An 18271-nucleotide genomic window follows, 5' to 3' on the forward strand; every position below is an offset into this window, starting at 1 on the left:
TTGATATCAATTTAATTCCTAAGAGCTATGTACTTGTTTGAGTATCTAATGTAGAAGTTATAAGCAAGTTAATTTATAAAACGGTCTTAATGAATGATATACTGAACGTATGTCCTCTTGATATGTGTAACACTTTGTAACTGATTCAATATAAACCTTTTGTATTCTGATAACCCTCTCGATAAGATATGTTAGGTTTACATGCATATTCTATGTATTAATAAATGTATCCTCGTGTATTAGTACCTGTGTGTGCGCGTTGTTTGAGTTACGTCGAATGGTTGGATTCTAAAGCCATCAAAAGAATCAACTTTGTGATTTACTGCTACAATTAATAATTGTCCCAGTAAATGCCCAAACCCTACAGAACTGGTGCCTTCAGAGAGCCACTACATTACATATTTGGCGTCCCTGAGCCGGTTTCCTTACACATCTAATGCACCACAGGTGCAACTCATCTATTGTTTATAGCCAGTGAATTGCATAACATAACTCGCTGTATTACAGGTAATGCATTTGGAAGAAATGACGTAGTCTGAGTGTCTGTATCCATAAGTCCAGGGTACTTTATTTAAGCTACAGGTGTTTTCAGGAGCAATTGAGATATAAACTGCAGCTGAATGCACTTCCCCACTCACCAAGTTATTCAAAACTTCCTGTTTTACAGAACCAACATATATAACAATTGGGCCTCCATCCTGCAGGCTCTTGGAGAACTGCACTCTTACAGAAAAGGATTGCATATATGGCTTTAGACTTGACCAGAAGGCCTGCCGTTTGTGTCAGTGCAAAACAAGTAAGTGTGCCATAGTTGTAGATGAGTCTAGTGAGTCCACTTTCATCATCGCCCTTTTATTCTGCTTTTTTAAAAAATAATAATAATATTAATAACATTACTGCTAGAGGAATGGTGTTTTTTTACTAATAGAGACATGAAACAGGTACTTTCATTCTAGCAAAAGATGTAATTTATATAAAATCCTCTGCATTGTATCTTATTTTGTACTTATCCCTTGGATTAAACATACTTAGCTCTAGGTGTTGTTGGTTAAGATGGAATATAATTATGAAGTGCTTTCAGTCACTAGCAGTACTTAAATATTTAATTCATTATTTAGGTTAGGTATTGAGTGTACAGTATGATGAAAGGTTTAGGTTTGTTTTGGTTTACATTTTTCCTATAGTGAGAAAGCTGCAGCTTCTTTCTGAGTGGAGTAATAAGTATTCACAGTAAGCACTCGGAGTCTCCTAGTTTAAACATGAACTATAACCTACAACTTCTTTAGTATTTCACAGCATGCACTGCTACAACAACCCTGGAATGTACAATCTGTCACAAATATAAAAAAAAACACTAAGCTAAAATACAATTTAAAAAGCCAAACAGAGCATGCCCTGGCAATGTGCCATAGTGTCTCATCAGGAGCCGTCTTGCACATCAGTATCCATACAGATGCAGCCATTCAAAACAAGCGCGGTATGCTGCGGTATAACGTGGTGGGCATGTCGCATCATTCTACATCATACAACAAATTACCATATGCAAATTAGATTATGTTAATAGTATCCAGAATCACCTTGTAAAACCGCCAGGAGGAGCTAATAAAGCTTTACCTCTCCTGTACAGCATTTAAGCTGTCACCAGAAAATGCCGGTTTCGAGTCTTGATCACTGCTGAGGGACAATCTTTATTCAATTGAGTTGAATTTAAGTTGTATACTCTTTAGACTTTTAAATGTAAACTGTGTATTACAGCATGTTTATCATCTTACATTAAAAAGTTGGTATGTTTTATGAAAGCAAGATTGCTCAGTTAATTTAATAAAGATTGAATACCATAATTGCATATGGTAATTTGCATATGGTAATTTGCGGTATGACGTAGAATGATGCGTTATATCGCGTTTTGATGCGACATGCCCACCGTGTTATGCCGCAGCATACCCCACTTGTTTTGAATGACTGCATCTGTACATTGCTTTGTTTATCAAGATTTTAACTTTAGATTTAGAATCAGATTTACACTGATTAGTAGCAGTAAATACTGATGTTTTTCTCCTCCTTACCACAAAAATATATTTGTATTGTAGCTGGGATAACTTTTTCGTGTGTCTCTCGCTACTGCGAATTGGAAATGGAATGGTTAAAGATGGAGACAAGTCAGCCACCCAGACGGAAGGCTTCCTGCCTTCCCACCTCATTAACTAAAAAGCCAAATAGAAGTGGCTTAAGCGACATACACATTCGTGTTACTGACAGTTTGCTGATAGGTTAAGCTTTCAAAACTCTGCCCCAACATCATGTGATTGATTTTTCACCCAGTTTCGTAGGTTAAATGCAAAGATCACAAGCACTGTCATGTTAACTGGGATGTGTAGTTTTTAATTCAGTTTGAATTACTACTGTATGTACTGTCTTTGTATGTACAGGGCTTTAAAGAGAGGGCGCGCCACAAGATTTTGGGTAGCGTCATCTCTGCTTTAAAGGTACCCCCCTCATGGAAGAATTTGACCTTGAACGTTTGCCCAGCGTGCTATTATACTTGAAGTGTGAAAACTGAGTGAGCACCGGGGCACACAGTGAGATTACTGAGTTGGATAATTTTAGTAAATATGTTGACAAATGTCTGGATTTTTAGTTTCACAAGGTAAGATAAAATTGTATCCAGCTGTGAATTAGCCCTGTTGCCCCTGTGAAGGTTTTGGGAAATGGGATTAGTGAGCAGCGTCCCTCGCAGTGTAGTGCCCATAGAGTTTTAGTTTTTATATAATAGTGTATTACTATGATCTTGGAGCTGTGCTAGCTCAGACAGCAAAGGGATCATGTTTCTGACTGGAAGGTCCTTGGTTCAATCTGAGGTAGGGGAAAGTGATGTAGCTTGCTCTAATTCCTTCCAGATGGCTCCCAGGTCCACTCAGCCTGCTCTCCACATGAGTACCTGGGGTTAATCCTTCTGGGGGTAATAGGCAAGCTGAAGCGTGATGCTGACCACATCACCTCCACTTTTAGTGTTGGATGGTTAAAAAAAATGGTGGTCCTTGCTCCGCATTCCCCATGGACCTTTATGACCTGAAAAGGGGACCGACCTACCTACCTACTACAAGTAGTACAAGTACATTTTTTAACCGTCAGTAATTGCTGTTCTTGCAAATAAATTTTGTATTGTTATTCAGTTTGTGTCTGCATGTTAGTGGGTGGGCAAACGTTCAAAGTGAAAATTCTTCCATTAGGAGGGTACCTTTAAAGCGTAGAGGACAGCATCAAACTTTCTCGGCTCTGTATGCTGCTTAAGCCTTTGGCACTTAAGTCATAGGGGTGGGAAGACTACCCCATCCCCCTTCCCTCTGGCTGTCTGACTTCTTCCCATTTTTAATAATTCTATGTCTAAATCGCAGCAGGTGAGAGAGAGAAGGGAGAAATACAGACAGAAAAAAGTTAATCCTGTCTTAATTTTAAATTATATTTTACCTTCTTTTTTATTGTATAAGTTTGTATTTTACTTATTTTCTGATAAATCTGAATCAGATTTAATGTATATTTGAACAAAGTTTTGTAAAGATGAAACTTTTCTAAAATGTATAAAAATTAAAAGCTATTAAAATGTATAATCTTTCCACGTGTAATGGCATTAGGAAGTACAATAAGCGCCTGCTTTGTTTAATGATGGTTTCAGATATAAAACTAACTGGTGAGTAAGCTTTGTTAAATGATAATTAAAAGATTTCAAGTTGAAAGAAATTATTTACATTCCATTAATAAAATGCCTTAAGCACTGTAAATTGTATGTATTGCTGAACTTCAAGCCTCCTCCTCTCATAAAAAAGATTAAATGAAGTTACCATTTCAGTAACATCAAGACAAAACAAGTGCCACTTAACCTATTTTGAGCAGAAAATAGCTGAAAGTGGCCTGCCAGACAAAACTGTAGTATAGAGCAGTGTGCTTTCCGCTAGCACAAATTTTGATGTGTATTAAAAGATGGCTGCATCTCAAATCAAAATCAAATCAAATCAGAGTTTATTTATCAAATGCACAACAATACAGCATGCAGCAGAAGTTGCTTGCAATAAAATATATTTTCTACGATCTCACCAGGGGGAATCACAAAATTAAAGTTACAAAATAAGGTTACATAATAACAGATGATAATAGAAATTGAATAAAATAAACTCAGACAAAACTCAATATGAATAGAGCTGCTATATGTTCATGGTGTATGCAATATATTATGTCCAAGTAGTGCAGTATGCTGAATACAATGAAAACTGTATGTTTATGACTGGGGTCCTTGAGAATGGACCTGGACTTCTTAAGACATCTAGCTGAGTAGATATCCTGGATGTTTTGTAGCTCACAGCCGGTAATGAGCTGCGCTGACTTCACCACCCCCTGCAGTACTTTGTGATCCCAGGCGGAGCAGTTCCCATACCAGGGAGTGCTGCAACCTGTCAGGATGCTCTCAATAGTGCATATGTAGAAGTTGGCCTGGATATGTGATGGTATACCAAACGTCTTTGGCCTGCTGTGAAAGAATAGGCGCTGTTGTTCTGTTTTGACCACAATGTTGGTGTGGGGGTCAAGGTTAAGTCCTCCGTGGTGTTAACTCCCAGGAATTTAAAAATGCTGACCCTCTCCACTGTGGTCCCATCACTATAGATACAGATGCAGCCATTCAAAGTACGCGGCACAGACACGTACTGCGGGTTATTGGCTACGGCCTCGCGCATCGTGACGCAAAATACTGCGGTACGTGATTTCTTGACCGACAGGTCAACGTGGTGTGTTGGTCCGTCGTAGAAAGATTTAAATGTCTTTACTGTGCCCATTTTAGTATTGAATATTTTAATGGAATTTTACCACTGAAGGGGAATCTTAGTAGCTGAGCATAAAAAGAATAGGAGCATACTGTAACGTGTGTGAAGGCCATAAACGATATTAATTTCGGAACATAAACATACAGTATATGGCTGGTCTCGGTACTTTAAAGAAAAAATACACACCAGTATTCCATTTCTCCCTAAACATTTTAAGCATCGAAGTCTTTAACTAATGTGATTCCGGAGTCAACAAGCATACTTTTAGAATTTGATTAAAAGGGATATAATATGGAATCGTGTATCTAAAGAAATTAATAACGATATAATTACATTCATGTACTGCAACACAAGAATAGTACACGCTATACAATGTCTGTTGATACTGTTTCTGTAGGGCTTTTTCAACACTCCACATGTGACCTTGCCAGTGGGGCTGTGGGTTAGGTTCCCTACTTATACATCACATGTTGGGTGTTCAAATCCAGCTGTAACCATGACTTTTTTTAAACAAATATTTCTTTGAAAAAATAAAATAGGGTTAAAGTTAGGGTTACTGTCAAACTTTAAATCAAAAATTGATTTAAGGACGATCTGTCAAAGTGCAATGAAATACAATATTGTTGTTGTTGTTGTTATTGTTGTTTTTATCCTGTAAAGCGTTTTAAGTAGCCACCTTTAAAGGCGCTATATAAAAGCTCTGATTCTTATGGATGCCCGGTTCCGCCGGGGATTCAAAAAAAAATGGAATCACGTATCTAAGGAAATAGCAGTATAACCTTATTCATGCTCAAACAGTGGCATGTTACATTATTAATTCGGGTGTCTCCTCTTGCCAGAAAGCTCTAAATTGCATTTTGAGTGCAGTTTTTGACTTTTTTTAAATTACAACCCATTGATAAAGGCTCCTCAAAGCACTTTACAGGATAAAAACAATAACAACAACACTGTTAGGCTGGGCAAACGATTTTTTTTAAGAAGTACAAAATGAGATATAATGATATGTTCCGGCTTAGACATTAATGAAAAGCATAACGAAGGTCATAAAGGTCATAAACGATATTAATTTTGGAACATCAACATATTATGTAAAATGTATGTTGCTGTTATTGGTATTTAAAAGAAAAAAAACTGTAAAATCCTGGGTTTGGTACAATGCTTCAGGCATTCATGTGAAGGACAACAGAGTTTTCACTGGCTGATTATCAAACTTTATTGATAAAACAAAAACAAAAAATATTCGAACAAACCAGAAAAAAATAAAATAACGGACACAGCGTGAGCCTGCATTCTCTCCTCAGCCATCCACACCTCACTTTTCCCTGGGTCAAAGGTTAAATAAAACTTCACTCACACCAAACAATTTACCACACACTGAATACTGAGCATGTTAACCCAAATATGTCTCACAATACTTTTATGGTACATTACTTTGCTAAAATGTATTTAAAAATACATTTTAGAGACACAAACACAGTTCTTCATTGTCAAAAAGTAATTGTTTTTTACTTTGTCAGCACCCAAACAAACTCGAACGCGTTTTCAATGAAATTCTTTTATTCATTCTTAATCTAACTCACAAGTTATCATCTGTTGTTGAAGCTCTGTGAGACTAGACTCACACATGGCTAGACTTGACTTAGACTTATTTAACCACTTATTTAACTATGAGATTATGTTTATGTTTAATAATCTTCCTTGTTATGCACTGAGAATGATAAGCACGCCAAACACAAGGGCAGCGTAGCGGTCAGCTCTGGCTTTCCCATCTATACCGATGCACTGCAAGTACAACCACCCCCCCCCCTTTCTCTTAAGTGATGGGCAACAGTTGGATATCTGGGAGAATTGTTCGTTCCACTGGCGTCTGTGAATTCCGCAGATTTTTATCATCTTTAATTTTGTTACGTTATACATTTTAGAAAAGTTTCATCTACAGATGCAGCCATTTAAAATGCACGGGCGATACCGCATTATTTTGCGGTGCGCTTTACGCGGTCTACCGCGAGTTACTGTAAATTCTCCTATAATACCGCAATTAAAATAATAGTATCTGGAATTTCCGCAAGGTGGAGCTAATAAAGCTCAACCTCTCATGTTTGAGCTGTCGCCATCAAAGTCTTTAACGAAGATATTACTAATAGTATTAATAATAAATGACCTTGGACAAGCTGTAAACAAAGTATTGCCCTGGTCCACATTCTTTTTGTCATTGACCGTCTTTGTAAAAGTAACACCTCAGCATTTCGCAATCACGCAATTGTTTCCAATCATGCAAAGTACAGTAATTTATGAGAATCGATTCACCATGCCTTTCACATGCTCATAAAAGAGATTGATTTAGGAACATAAACATATTACCGTATGCAAATTGTACTGTATACAGTATGTATATGTATATTTAATGTCTTAACTGTGCCCGTTTAAGTATTGAATATTTATATGGAATTTTACCACTGAAGGGAACCTTAGTACCTGAGCATAAAAAGAATAGGAGCATACTGTAACGCGTGTGAAGGCCATAAACGATATTAATTTTGGAACTTGGAATTTTTGAATTTTTGAAACATACAGTATATGGCTGATCTTGGTACTTTAAAGAAAACATACACACCAGTATTCCATTTCTCCCTAAACATTAAGCATCGAAGTCTTTAACTAACGTGATACCGGAGTCAACAAGCAAACTTTTAGAATTTGATTAAAAGGGAATATAATATGGAATCGCGTATCTAAACAAATTAATAATGATATAATTATATTCATGTACCGCAACACAAGTATAGTACAGGCTGTACATTGTCTGTTGATAATGTTTCTGTAGTGCTTTTTCAGCACTCTGTAAGAGACTGCACTGGTGGCACTGAGGGTTAGGTTCCTGACTCTTATGTCATGTGGTCTGTGATCGAATCCCACTAGAGCAATGAATTTTTTCTTTGAAAAAATGAAACGTTTCCTGAGTTAGAGATTAATTAAAACCTAAATCGCACAAAACAAATTGATATTTCTAAATATCACAACATGATCGAATTTAAGTCATTTTAATAACAATGAATAGTCACCTAGGCATTACAATATAAACATTTATATTGATTTAAATCGTGTTTAAGTCGCCTTTATTTAAAACCCGTAAAGCTGATACTGTTTAGACTTTTTATTATTTAAAACTGTATTACAGCAGCACAATGCACAATGCAACGTAAATCGCTATCTTTGTCTTCTGTGTAATAATGTTCACCTCTCTGTCCAGCAAATTAACAATAGTAATAATAATTAACTTTATTGTATATGGCGCCTTTAAAGGTGGCTCCTCAAAGCGCTTTACAGGTTAAAAACAATAACAACAATACTGTTAGGCCGGGCAAACGATTTTTTTTAAAGAAATACAAAATGAGATATAACGATGTGTTCCGGCTTAGACATTAACGAAAAGCATAGCACGTGGGCGGCGTAGAGGTCGGCTCTGGCTTTCCCATCTACTGTATACACTGCAAGTACAACCCCCCTCTCTGCAGGAGTGCTGGCTGTGACGAATTAAACCGGCTTCACAGGTATTTTCAAAGTAGAAGGTGGCGAGATTTCCAGCGAAAGACAGCTCCCCCCCCAAAAAAAAAACCCAGTAAGTATAGTACTTACTAGTTAAGAAAGCTAGGCTCTTCAATGAAATCGCTTTAACACGCTAATGCATTGGTGTAACAATCCGGGCGTGGCAAGCTTCTAATTTCAACCCAACTACGGCGAAAGGAACCCTTCTTTCATTGGAAGACAATGAACATATTTTAGCCCTGAATGAATTAATAGCAAACATAGTTTACATAAAAGACATTTTTCCAAGAAAGTTTAGCCTTTGTCACTAATGAAACTACTAAATAAAGACATAAATCTAGAAATCTAGAAAAAAAAAAAGATTTTTAAAATACATGACTTTGCTAAAATTTATGTGAAAATAAAAACGATTACAAACGCCAGGGGAGAGAGAGAACAGGGGAGGGATGTTGGTTTTGCGTTAGGGGCGGGGCTATGGAAATGAGGTCTGTTTGGGAATGTGGAGTTACATGTTCTGGCTGTTTGTGAATTACCGTTGTTGAGTATGGAGTGTTGAGGTATTGATTTTGTGTAATGCTTTATGTTGAAAATTGAGGTGGATTTTGTTTAAGAGGATAAACTGGGATGGGAGGAGGGTTTGGTTTTGCATAAGGGGCGGGATTATGATAATTGGAGGAATTTGCGAGAGTATAATGGTTTGATATATTTGATTTTGTATTATGGTTGTTATCTATGTTTTTGGTTGGTATTATGTTTATATGGTTGTTTTTGTTGGTTGGTTGTTATTATGGTAATTAATAATACAATCTATAGTTGAAATCTGAGCCTAAATAAAAAGAAAAAGCAAGTGATTAGGTTTATGAGCAATCTAATTACTTATTCGTTTAAAACACTATATAAAATAAAGTTAATTATTAATTTGCTGGACAGAGCGGTGAACATTATTATACATAAGACAAAGATAATGATCCTGATCAGCTTAGAAATCTGTGTACGCTGTAAGGTTTTTACTTAAACTTTTAAAATACACGTTTCGAATAGAAAGAAATCCTCTTCCTGGTACAGTACTGTATGTATAGCAAACCAGCATGTCTTTTTTCTCCAATCAGAGGGGTGTCAGATGGTGTCAGCCAATCACCATTCTGAAGCCCTACCATAATCTCTGGTATGGAGAGACCCCAAAATTCTGTCCCATAGTTTAGACAGATGATAGATATCCCAAGTTGTTTGAATCGCCACAATTCAAATAGAGAAAAAAGAGCTGACTGACAAGATTTAAGATGTGGCTATCAATGTTGGATTAAAAAAAGCACATTGCCCGACGTTAGTTGCATTGCTTGAAAAATAATTTTATTTCGAGAGACTAGATAAGTAATTCAAGTGTTTTTTTAACTTCCTGAAAAACAAGTAATAATTTAACAATATGTGCAAAGGTTTTATGATATGTCGCTGTTGTGAATGTCTGTGGAGTGTATCTTATTTGCCAGTCCTGGCTGGTGGAACTCATCCAGCTGTGTCTGGATATCTCGGTCAAATTTTCGGCTAGTGTGTATTGTCTCTTTAGGGTTCTGTAGCATTCCACACAGCTGGACAGCTTGTTCACCCCTCCCGCCCCTCTCTGTGTACAGTAGAGCCTCCTGTAGTAGCTGGACAGGAGGCTCTACTGTACACAGAGAGGGGTGGGAGGGGGGGACAAGCTGTACAGCAGTGTGGTTGAAGCTGATACCCTGGATTCTCTCCAGACACAGCTGTATGGGCTCCACCATCCAGGACAGGAGGCTCTACTGTACACAGAGAGGGGCAGGAGGGGGGGGACAAGCCAATACATACTCTGAAAGTTTGATTAATAGGGAATATAATATAAAAATATAGTACTAAAAATAAGATACACTCTATAGACATTCACAACAGCTACTGTCAGAAGATAGGACACAGCGGTTCAGACACCCGCTGAATGGAAAGGGGCACTTTAATGTTCTGTAAGGCTAATATTAAAGCCAATACTTTACTATTCTTTTCTGTATTTTTAACAATAGTGGGTACTGGCATAATTCAGCCCTGCACCTGTTGTTAGGTGTTAATGTGCTGTTGTTAAGTGTGAATTTGTACCTGTTTTCCTGAGGTCTGGCTTTTTTTCTGGAAAACCATAACTCTGGTCTTGTCCAGATTGACTGTCAATATCCAGTTCTGACAGTGCTGCTCCAGCAGTGCCAGGTTCTGCCGCAGTCTCTTTTTTGTGGGCGACAGCAGGACCAGGTCATCTGCATAGAGCAGGAATTTGATTTCTGTAATTAGTGCAGATCAGAAAATTAAGGAACAAAACAATTATTGCGCCCGGCTCCTCAGTGGGCTTTGACGTGCTAATCCGTTGGTTTAACAGTCCGGCTGTGGCAAGCCTGTAATGTCTCCCGACTTCCACAAAAGGAACCTGCCTTTCATTGGAAGACAATGAACACATTCTAGCCATACATGAGAATAAAGCATAAATACACCAAGGGATTGGGTGAGTTCCCATCACAAAAAAAAAAAACTGCGAGCCTGCTCTACAGCGACCACAGTACAGTATGGAGACCAAGACCTTTTACGGGAAGAGACGAGGTGCTTTTGCCGCCCCAGCTTCCAAAGAGTGAAGGGTAAGCAAATACAGCAGGCTTCATCTGAAATATGCGATTATAGCGCATATTACAAGGTATTATTGCCGTTTTGAATTTTACATTCAATTATAAATATTTCTTCGTAGCCTGTTCTTCAGGAAAACACCACACGGGCAAAACGATCTTCGAAATCTACCACCAGGACAGTAAAAAAGAAAGCGGTAAGATGGTAAAACGCAAGCCTTCTTCAGGTGTGAGGGTCTTCTGTTCAGAATTAAACGCTAAAATGTAATGTAGGCTCTGAATGGGTTCAATTATGATTTGGGCTTGATTAAGGTCACTGCCTTTCATCTAAAATCCTGCTTGAATCCTTCTAAACTAAAAATTAGACTCGAGAAGAGGCTCTGGTGAAATTGATCTTTTTTTAATTTCTCCTTTTTTTTTGGTAAAACATCTTACCCGCTGCAATCCGGGCACAGAAGGATTAAAAGAAGCCAGACAGGCAGGGGGAAGAGTGAGTCTAAATAAAGAGGTATCCAGGTAACAGTGAAGGTAACAGCTGCAGATGTGGCCTACTTAGCCCGCCAGGGTTACCCTACTCTTCCGGAGGAGGCCCACCAGGAGATAGCGCTCCAAGCGTTCCTCTGGGCCCTGGCGCTGACTGAGGTGCAGCGCCACTTGATGCTGGCCGTGCCGGTCCCCTTGGAGCAGGCCCTGGCTCTGGCTGAGCAGGCTGATGCCATATTCGAGGAGACTGGTGGGCACCAATGGAAGTGTACTGGGTATCAGATGGGAAGAGGAGACGGCCAGCGCGGTGATGCTGGGGGTGCGACTACAGCTGGTCATCTGCCACCACTGTGGGGAGAGGGGGCACATCGCACAGGAGTGTCGGGCGCTGGAGCCCCGGGGATTCAGGAGGCCGTTGGGAAAAAGGAGTGGGGCAGTCTAAAGGGGGGAAGGCCGCCCTTGAGCGACGCTACCCCCACTCCGGAAAGCCAGAAGGAGCGCTTCATCCTGCTTGCTGCCGTGGGAAGGGTTGGCCAAAGCTGGGGCTTATTTCTTCCCTGCCTCATCGAGGGCAGACCCTGCCAGGCCCTCGCCGACAGTGGTACGACCATTACCCTGCCAGGCCTGGTGTCCTGCCGGGCATTAAGGCAGCCGGACCCCCAGGGCTCTCACTGTGCACTTTGGAGGTTGCGAGGGTGAAACACCCTTTCTACAGTACCTTGCCCCAGTCCATGAGGAGTGTATCCTGGGGTTGGAATGGATGCATCAGAGGGTGGTTGCCTTGACCTTGGGCTGGTGAGAGTTGGTGGGGCAGGGGGAATGAATCAGTCTCACGGTGGGCGGGGCGGGAGGTGTCTGGGGTGTGTGGGTTGACGGGGAGCGGGAAGCAGAGGTGGCAGCAGCGGGCGTTGCTTTGGCTTGTCAGAGCCGCAGGTGTTGGGGCGAGCGTGCCAGAGCTGACTCCCAGTACGGTGAGATAAGCTTGTCCCTACCCGAAGTCTGTAAGGCACTCTGTGCACTGTGGGAGGCCTTGGAGGTGAGGGACGGGGTGCTGCGCTGGGGATGGCAGGTGCCCTCCAGCGGCGAGGTCGCTACATGGCGGCCTCCGGCTGGCCGTGCACCACTTGGAGAACTGCCGCACCACAAAATGCCACCTGACCTCGCCGATGGAGGGCACCCGCCACCCCCGGCGCAGCAGCCCGTCCCTCATGCCCAAGCCAAGGCAACCACCTACCTGCTGCAACCAGTCCAACCCCAGGATACAGTCCTCACAGACTGGGGCAAGGTAGAAGGGGTGTTTCACCCTCGCAGCTCCAAAGTGCATGGTGAGCGCCCTGGGGGTGCCAGAAAAGCACATATTAAATTTGGGAAATTTGGTTTCAAAAGTCCTCATATCAACGATGCCTATACTGTTTTCCTTTACAGTATACTAATCTATTGTCTGTGCTCTCTTGCTCGCCCTGCCCCCCTCTCTCTCAATTCAATTCAATTCAAGGTGCTTTATTAGCATGACGGATGGGTACAGTCAGTGTTGGGTATTTACTTTGTAATCTGTGGTACCTTTTAACTGTTTTTACATCTACTGTATTGCTTTGATATGTCACTTTTAAAGGTGATATATAAAATAAAGTTTTTTATTATTGTTATAGAAAAACATGAGCAGATTTTCCCTGGTTCAGAAAAAAAATATCTAAAGTATACTAGTTTGTCACTCTTCTCATTCCCTCTTTACCTAATGGCTTTTCATACTAATCTGATCAATCTAACTGCCTGTTTTCTGTGCTTTCTCTATCCTTTAAAATAAACTATTATTCCACAGTTCAGGGTATTACATGGCCAGTATCACAGGCCAGTTCACAGGTTTGTATCATAATTTAATTTTGAAAGCCACTGAGACATCAGGTACTACAGTTGTATTTATGAAAAAGAAACAAAACAAAAAGCATACTAACAGCTATGCCATCCTACTCCTTAGTAAATGCATTTTATTATTTATAAACAGTTAACATTGTAAGCAAAATATTTTGAATTATATTTGACCCTGTTTTTTCTTTGGTTTTGTATTTAACTTATTATATGATAGTCAGATTTAATGTATATTTGAACAATGAAAATATATTTTTACAAGATGCGGGGGAAAGTGCAACAACTTATTATAGTGCTAAATTCAATATTATTGATAACTAATAGTTTATGCTTACACCTAACTTTCTTAATTAGATGTATTTAAAACAGTGAACTACTGTAAGTGTAACATAACATTTAGAAATAAAATCGAGAATAGTTTTGTGGTGTTTGTATAGATGAAACGTTTCTAAAATGTATAACGTAACAAAATTAAAGACTATTAAAATCTGTAATCTTTCCACTTGTATGTCATTGGAAAATACAACAAGTTTCTGCTTTGTCTATGGGTGGTATCAAAAAGTAATCTAAGTGGCGAGAAAGCTGTGCTTAATGATAATTAAGAGACTTAAAAGTAAAAAGAGATGCTTCATATTGCTTGACTAATTTAAAAAACTAAGTTATAAATGCAGACGCTCTCTCAGTGCCGCGCCGGGTCACATATTGCAGCGCATTTGCCCCTGGCAGAGGCCGAAGGGTTTAGGAATTCTGCTGACCAGTGCGGCTGTCCCACAGTGAATAATAATAATAATAATAATAATAATAATAATAATAATAATAATTGCTTACACTTATATAGCGCTTTTCTGGACACTCCACTAAAAGCGCTTTACAGGTAATGGGGACTCCCCTCCACCACCACCAATGTGCAGCATTCACCTGGATGATGCGACGCCAGCCATAGTGCGCCAGAACGCTCATCACACATCAGCTATCAGCGGGGAGGAGAGCAGAGTAATGTAGCCAATTCATAGAGGGAGATTATTAGGAGGCCATGATTGGTAAGGGCCAATGGGAAATTTGGCCAGGACACCGGGGTTACACCCCTACTCTTTTCGAGAAGTGTCCTGGGATTTTTAATGACCACAGAGAGTCAGGACCTCGGTTTTACATCTCATCCGAAGGACGGCGCCTGTTTACAGTACAGTGTCCCCGTCACTATACTGGGGCATTAGGACCCACATGGACTGCAGGGTGAGCGCCCCCTGCTAGCCCCACTAACACCTCTTCCAGCAGCAACCTTAGTTTTTCCCAGGAGGTCTCCCATCCAGGTACTGACCAGGATGGTCAGTGGGCATACAGTCTGGGGAGGTATCCGTTTTCCTTGTAAATAGATCCCTGCGGGAGAGCCGGGCTGGCAGGTGGTGACGGAGAAGAAAAATAAAGGCTTTAACTTGCTTTTACTCCGCAAGTCTGAGTTCTTGTGTCCGTCCTATCCGAACCCGAAAGTATTACAATACTATATAGATACTTTACTTTACAATTACAATAACAATATTACAATACTTTCTATGCTATAAAGATACATCTGTATCTTTATAGCAGGTGGTGTACAGCTTTTTAGTATAGATTACACTTTTCTAAAATGTATTTAAAAAAGAAAAATGATTACAATCTAATCTTTCCACGTTTGATCCCAAAATCCCAAGAAAAATAAATGTAAACGGGGAGAAAGCTATGCTGAAGGTTTATTAAGATACTTAGCAGACAAAGGTATCAACTTATGTTGCATTTGTCTAATTGTGAATCAAAAAACACATATAATTAAACACGCGTTTCTGATTTAAATCAAAACGTTATTTAAATCAATATAAATGTTGATATTGTAACGCATAGGTGACTATTCATTGTTATTAAAATGTCTTAAATTCGATCATGTTGTGATATTTAGAAATATAAATTTGTTTGAAGTTTTATTTAATCTCTGACCCAGGGAAAAGTGTGGTGTGGACGGTTGAGGAGAGAATGCAGGCTAGCGGTGTCTCCGTTATTCTTGATTCTTTTTTTCTGGTTTGGTCGGATTGTTTTTGTTTTTGTTTTATCAATAAAGTTTGATAATCGGCTAGTGAAAACTTTGTTGTCCTTCACATGAATGCCTGAAACATTTTACCGAACCCAGGATTTTACAGTATTTTGTCTTTAAAATACCAATAACAGCAACATACAGTTTACATAATGATGTTCCAAAATTAATATAGTTTATGACCTTTATGACCATCGTTATGCTCTTCGTTAATGTCTGAGCCGGAACACATCATTATATCTCATTTTTTATTTCTTAAAAAAAATCGTTTGCCCAGCCTAACAGTATTGTTGTTATTGTTTTTATCCTGTAAAGCGCTTTGAGGAGCCACCTTTAAAAGCGCTATATACAGTAAAGTTCATTTTTATTAATATTGTTAATTTGCTGGACAGAGAGGTGAACATTATTACACAGAAGACAAAGATAGCGATTTACTTTGCATTGCGCATTGTGCTGCCATAATACAGTTTAAAATAAAAGTCTAAACAGTATCATCTTTATTTATGGGTTGTAATTTAAAAAAAAGTCAAGAAATGCACTCAAAATGCAATTTAGAGCTTTCTGGCAAGAGGAGACACCCAAATTAATAATGTAACATGCCACTGTCTGTGCATGAATAAGGTTATACTGCTATTTCCTTAGATACGCAATTCCATGTTTTTTTTTTAATCCCTGGCGGAACCGGGCATCCATAAGAATCAAGTAAAAGGTTTATTCTATGCTGAAAAAAAGAAGAAAGAAAACATATTCCATAAGAATCAACGCTTTTATATAGCGCCTTTAAAGGTGGCTTCTCAAAACACTTTACAGGATTAAAACAACAATAACAACAACAAGATCGTCCTTAAATCAATTGTTGATTTAAAGTTTGACAGTAACCCTAACACTAACCCTATTTTATTTTTTCAAAGAAATGTTTGTTAAAAACAAAAAAGTCATGACTCCGGCTGGATTCAAACACCCAACGTGATGTGTAAGTCAGGAACCTAACCCACAGCCCCACTGGCAAGGTCACATGAGGAGTGTTGAAAAAGCCCTACAGAAACAGTATCAACAGAGTTGTACAGCATGTACTATTCTTGTGTTGCGGTACATGAATATAATTATATCATTACAAATTTCTTTAGATACGCGATTCCATATTATATTCCCTTTAAATCAAATTCTTAAAAGTGTGCTTGTTGACTCCAGTATTACGTTAATTAAATTCTTCCATGCTTAAAATGTTTAGTCAGAAATGGAATACTGGTGTGTATGTTTTCTTTAAAGTACCGGGACCAGCCATATACTGTATGTTTATGTTCCAAAATTAATATCGTTTATGGCCTTCACACGCGTTACAGTATGCTCCTATTCTTTTTATGCTCAGCTGCTAAGATTTCCCTTCAGTGGTAAAATTCCATATAAATTTTCAATACTTAAACGGGCACAGTAAAGATATTAAATATACATATACATACTGTATACAGTACAGTTTGCATACAGTAATATGTTTATGTTCCTAAATCAATCTCTTTTATGATTATGTGAAAGGCATGGTGAATTCTCAAAAATTACTAAACTTTGCATGATTGGAAACAAATGCGTGATTGCGGAATGCTGTGGTGTTACTTTTACAAAGACGGTCAATGAAAAAATAATGTGGACCAGGGCAATACTTTGAGTTTACAGCTTGTCCAAGGTCATTCATTATTAATACTATTAGTAATATCTTCGTTAAAGACTTTGATGGCGACAGCTCAAACATGAGAGGTTGAGCTTTATTAGCTCCACCTTGCTGAAATTCCGGATAATATTATTTCACTTGAGGTACCATGTGGTTTATATGAGGTACTATATGAGAATTTATGGTAACTCGCGGTAGGCTGCGTCAAGTGCACCGCAAAATAATGCGGAATCACCTGCATGTTTTAGATGGCTGCATCTGTAGGTGTGCGATCTCCTCCCTGGTGTTTCCTATAGTCCACAATCATCTCCTTAGTCTTACTGATGTTCAGAGAGAGTTACTGTATGCCTGGCGACACAATCATGAGTAAATAAGGAGTAGAGGAGAGGGCTAAGTACCCAGCCATGAGGGGCTCCAGTATTTAGAGTCATTGTAGAGAATATGTTGGTGCCCACCCTGACCACCTGTGGATGTTCCATCAAGAAATCCAGGATCCAATTACAAAAGGAGGTGTTCAGTCCCAGGTCCTGGAGCTTGATGACAATTTTGGAGGGCACTATGGTATTGAATGTTAATTTCTTTCTGTTGTAGTTACTAATGGATGCAGTGTTCAGTGTTCATTCAGACTGTTTTAGATTAGTTTAGGGGATGAGATTTTATTGTGCCTAGAAACTTTGTTAAGTTGCCTTTGGTCCCTGGAAATATCTGGAAGTTAGAGTACACAACAGAGAAACAATGGTACTGGTTAAGTAAATTTAATGCACTATATTTATTATGGCCATATTTGTACATATTTGCTGTCCTTCCTCTGAGTTATGGCTCAGTGATTCAGTGCAAGCTCAAGATGTTCATATGCTAAGATTTTCCTTTAGATTATCGTGCCATGAAGTAAAGAAATAAACACATTGAAGTTAAGGTTACTATTAATCCCAGTGCTGAATTTTTAAGAGTTTTCATCTTATAGTTGTTTTCATTCTCAGTTTATGTTGTCACTTAGACAAAGATCAAGTTATGAAATGTTATATTTTTTACAAACATCTACAAATAATAACATTACATTACAGTAACACTATGTATCAGAGTAGGTTTTCCAGGTATTTTCTGTACATTTTGTATTGCATGTTTTAGGGCTTACCTTGTGAAGGTCCAAGGCAAACAGGAGCTGCTTTCTCGTCACAAGATAAGTCAAGCAATTACTTAATGGAAGTGACTAACA

General features: G+C 38.9%; 1 protein-coding gene across 5 annotated transcripts in view; it reads left to right on the top strand.

The window, feature by feature from the left end:
* The window catches only part of crim1 (cysteine rich transmembrane BMP regulator 1 (chordin-like)), a 619278-nt gene that overhangs the window by 419764 nt on the left and 181243 nt on the right, over positions 1-18271 (top strand). For all 5 annotated transcript variants that reach the window (XM_069179104.1, XM_069179116.1, XM_069179125.1 and 2 more), the window contains exon 8: positions 668-796. In XM_069179104.1, coding sequence (XP_069035205.1) covers positions 668-796 — 129 coding nt within the window. The remainder of the gene's footprint in view (positions 1-667; positions 797-18271) is intronic.

The sequence above is a fragment of the Lepisosteus oculatus genome, chromosome 2, assembly GCF_040954835.1.
Source record: "Lepisosteus oculatus isolate fLepOcu1 chromosome 2, fLepOcu1.hap2, whole genome shotgun sequence".
Lineage (NCBI taxonomy): Eukaryota > Metazoa > Chordata > Actinopteri > Semionotiformes > Lepisosteidae > Lepisosteus > Lepisosteus oculatus.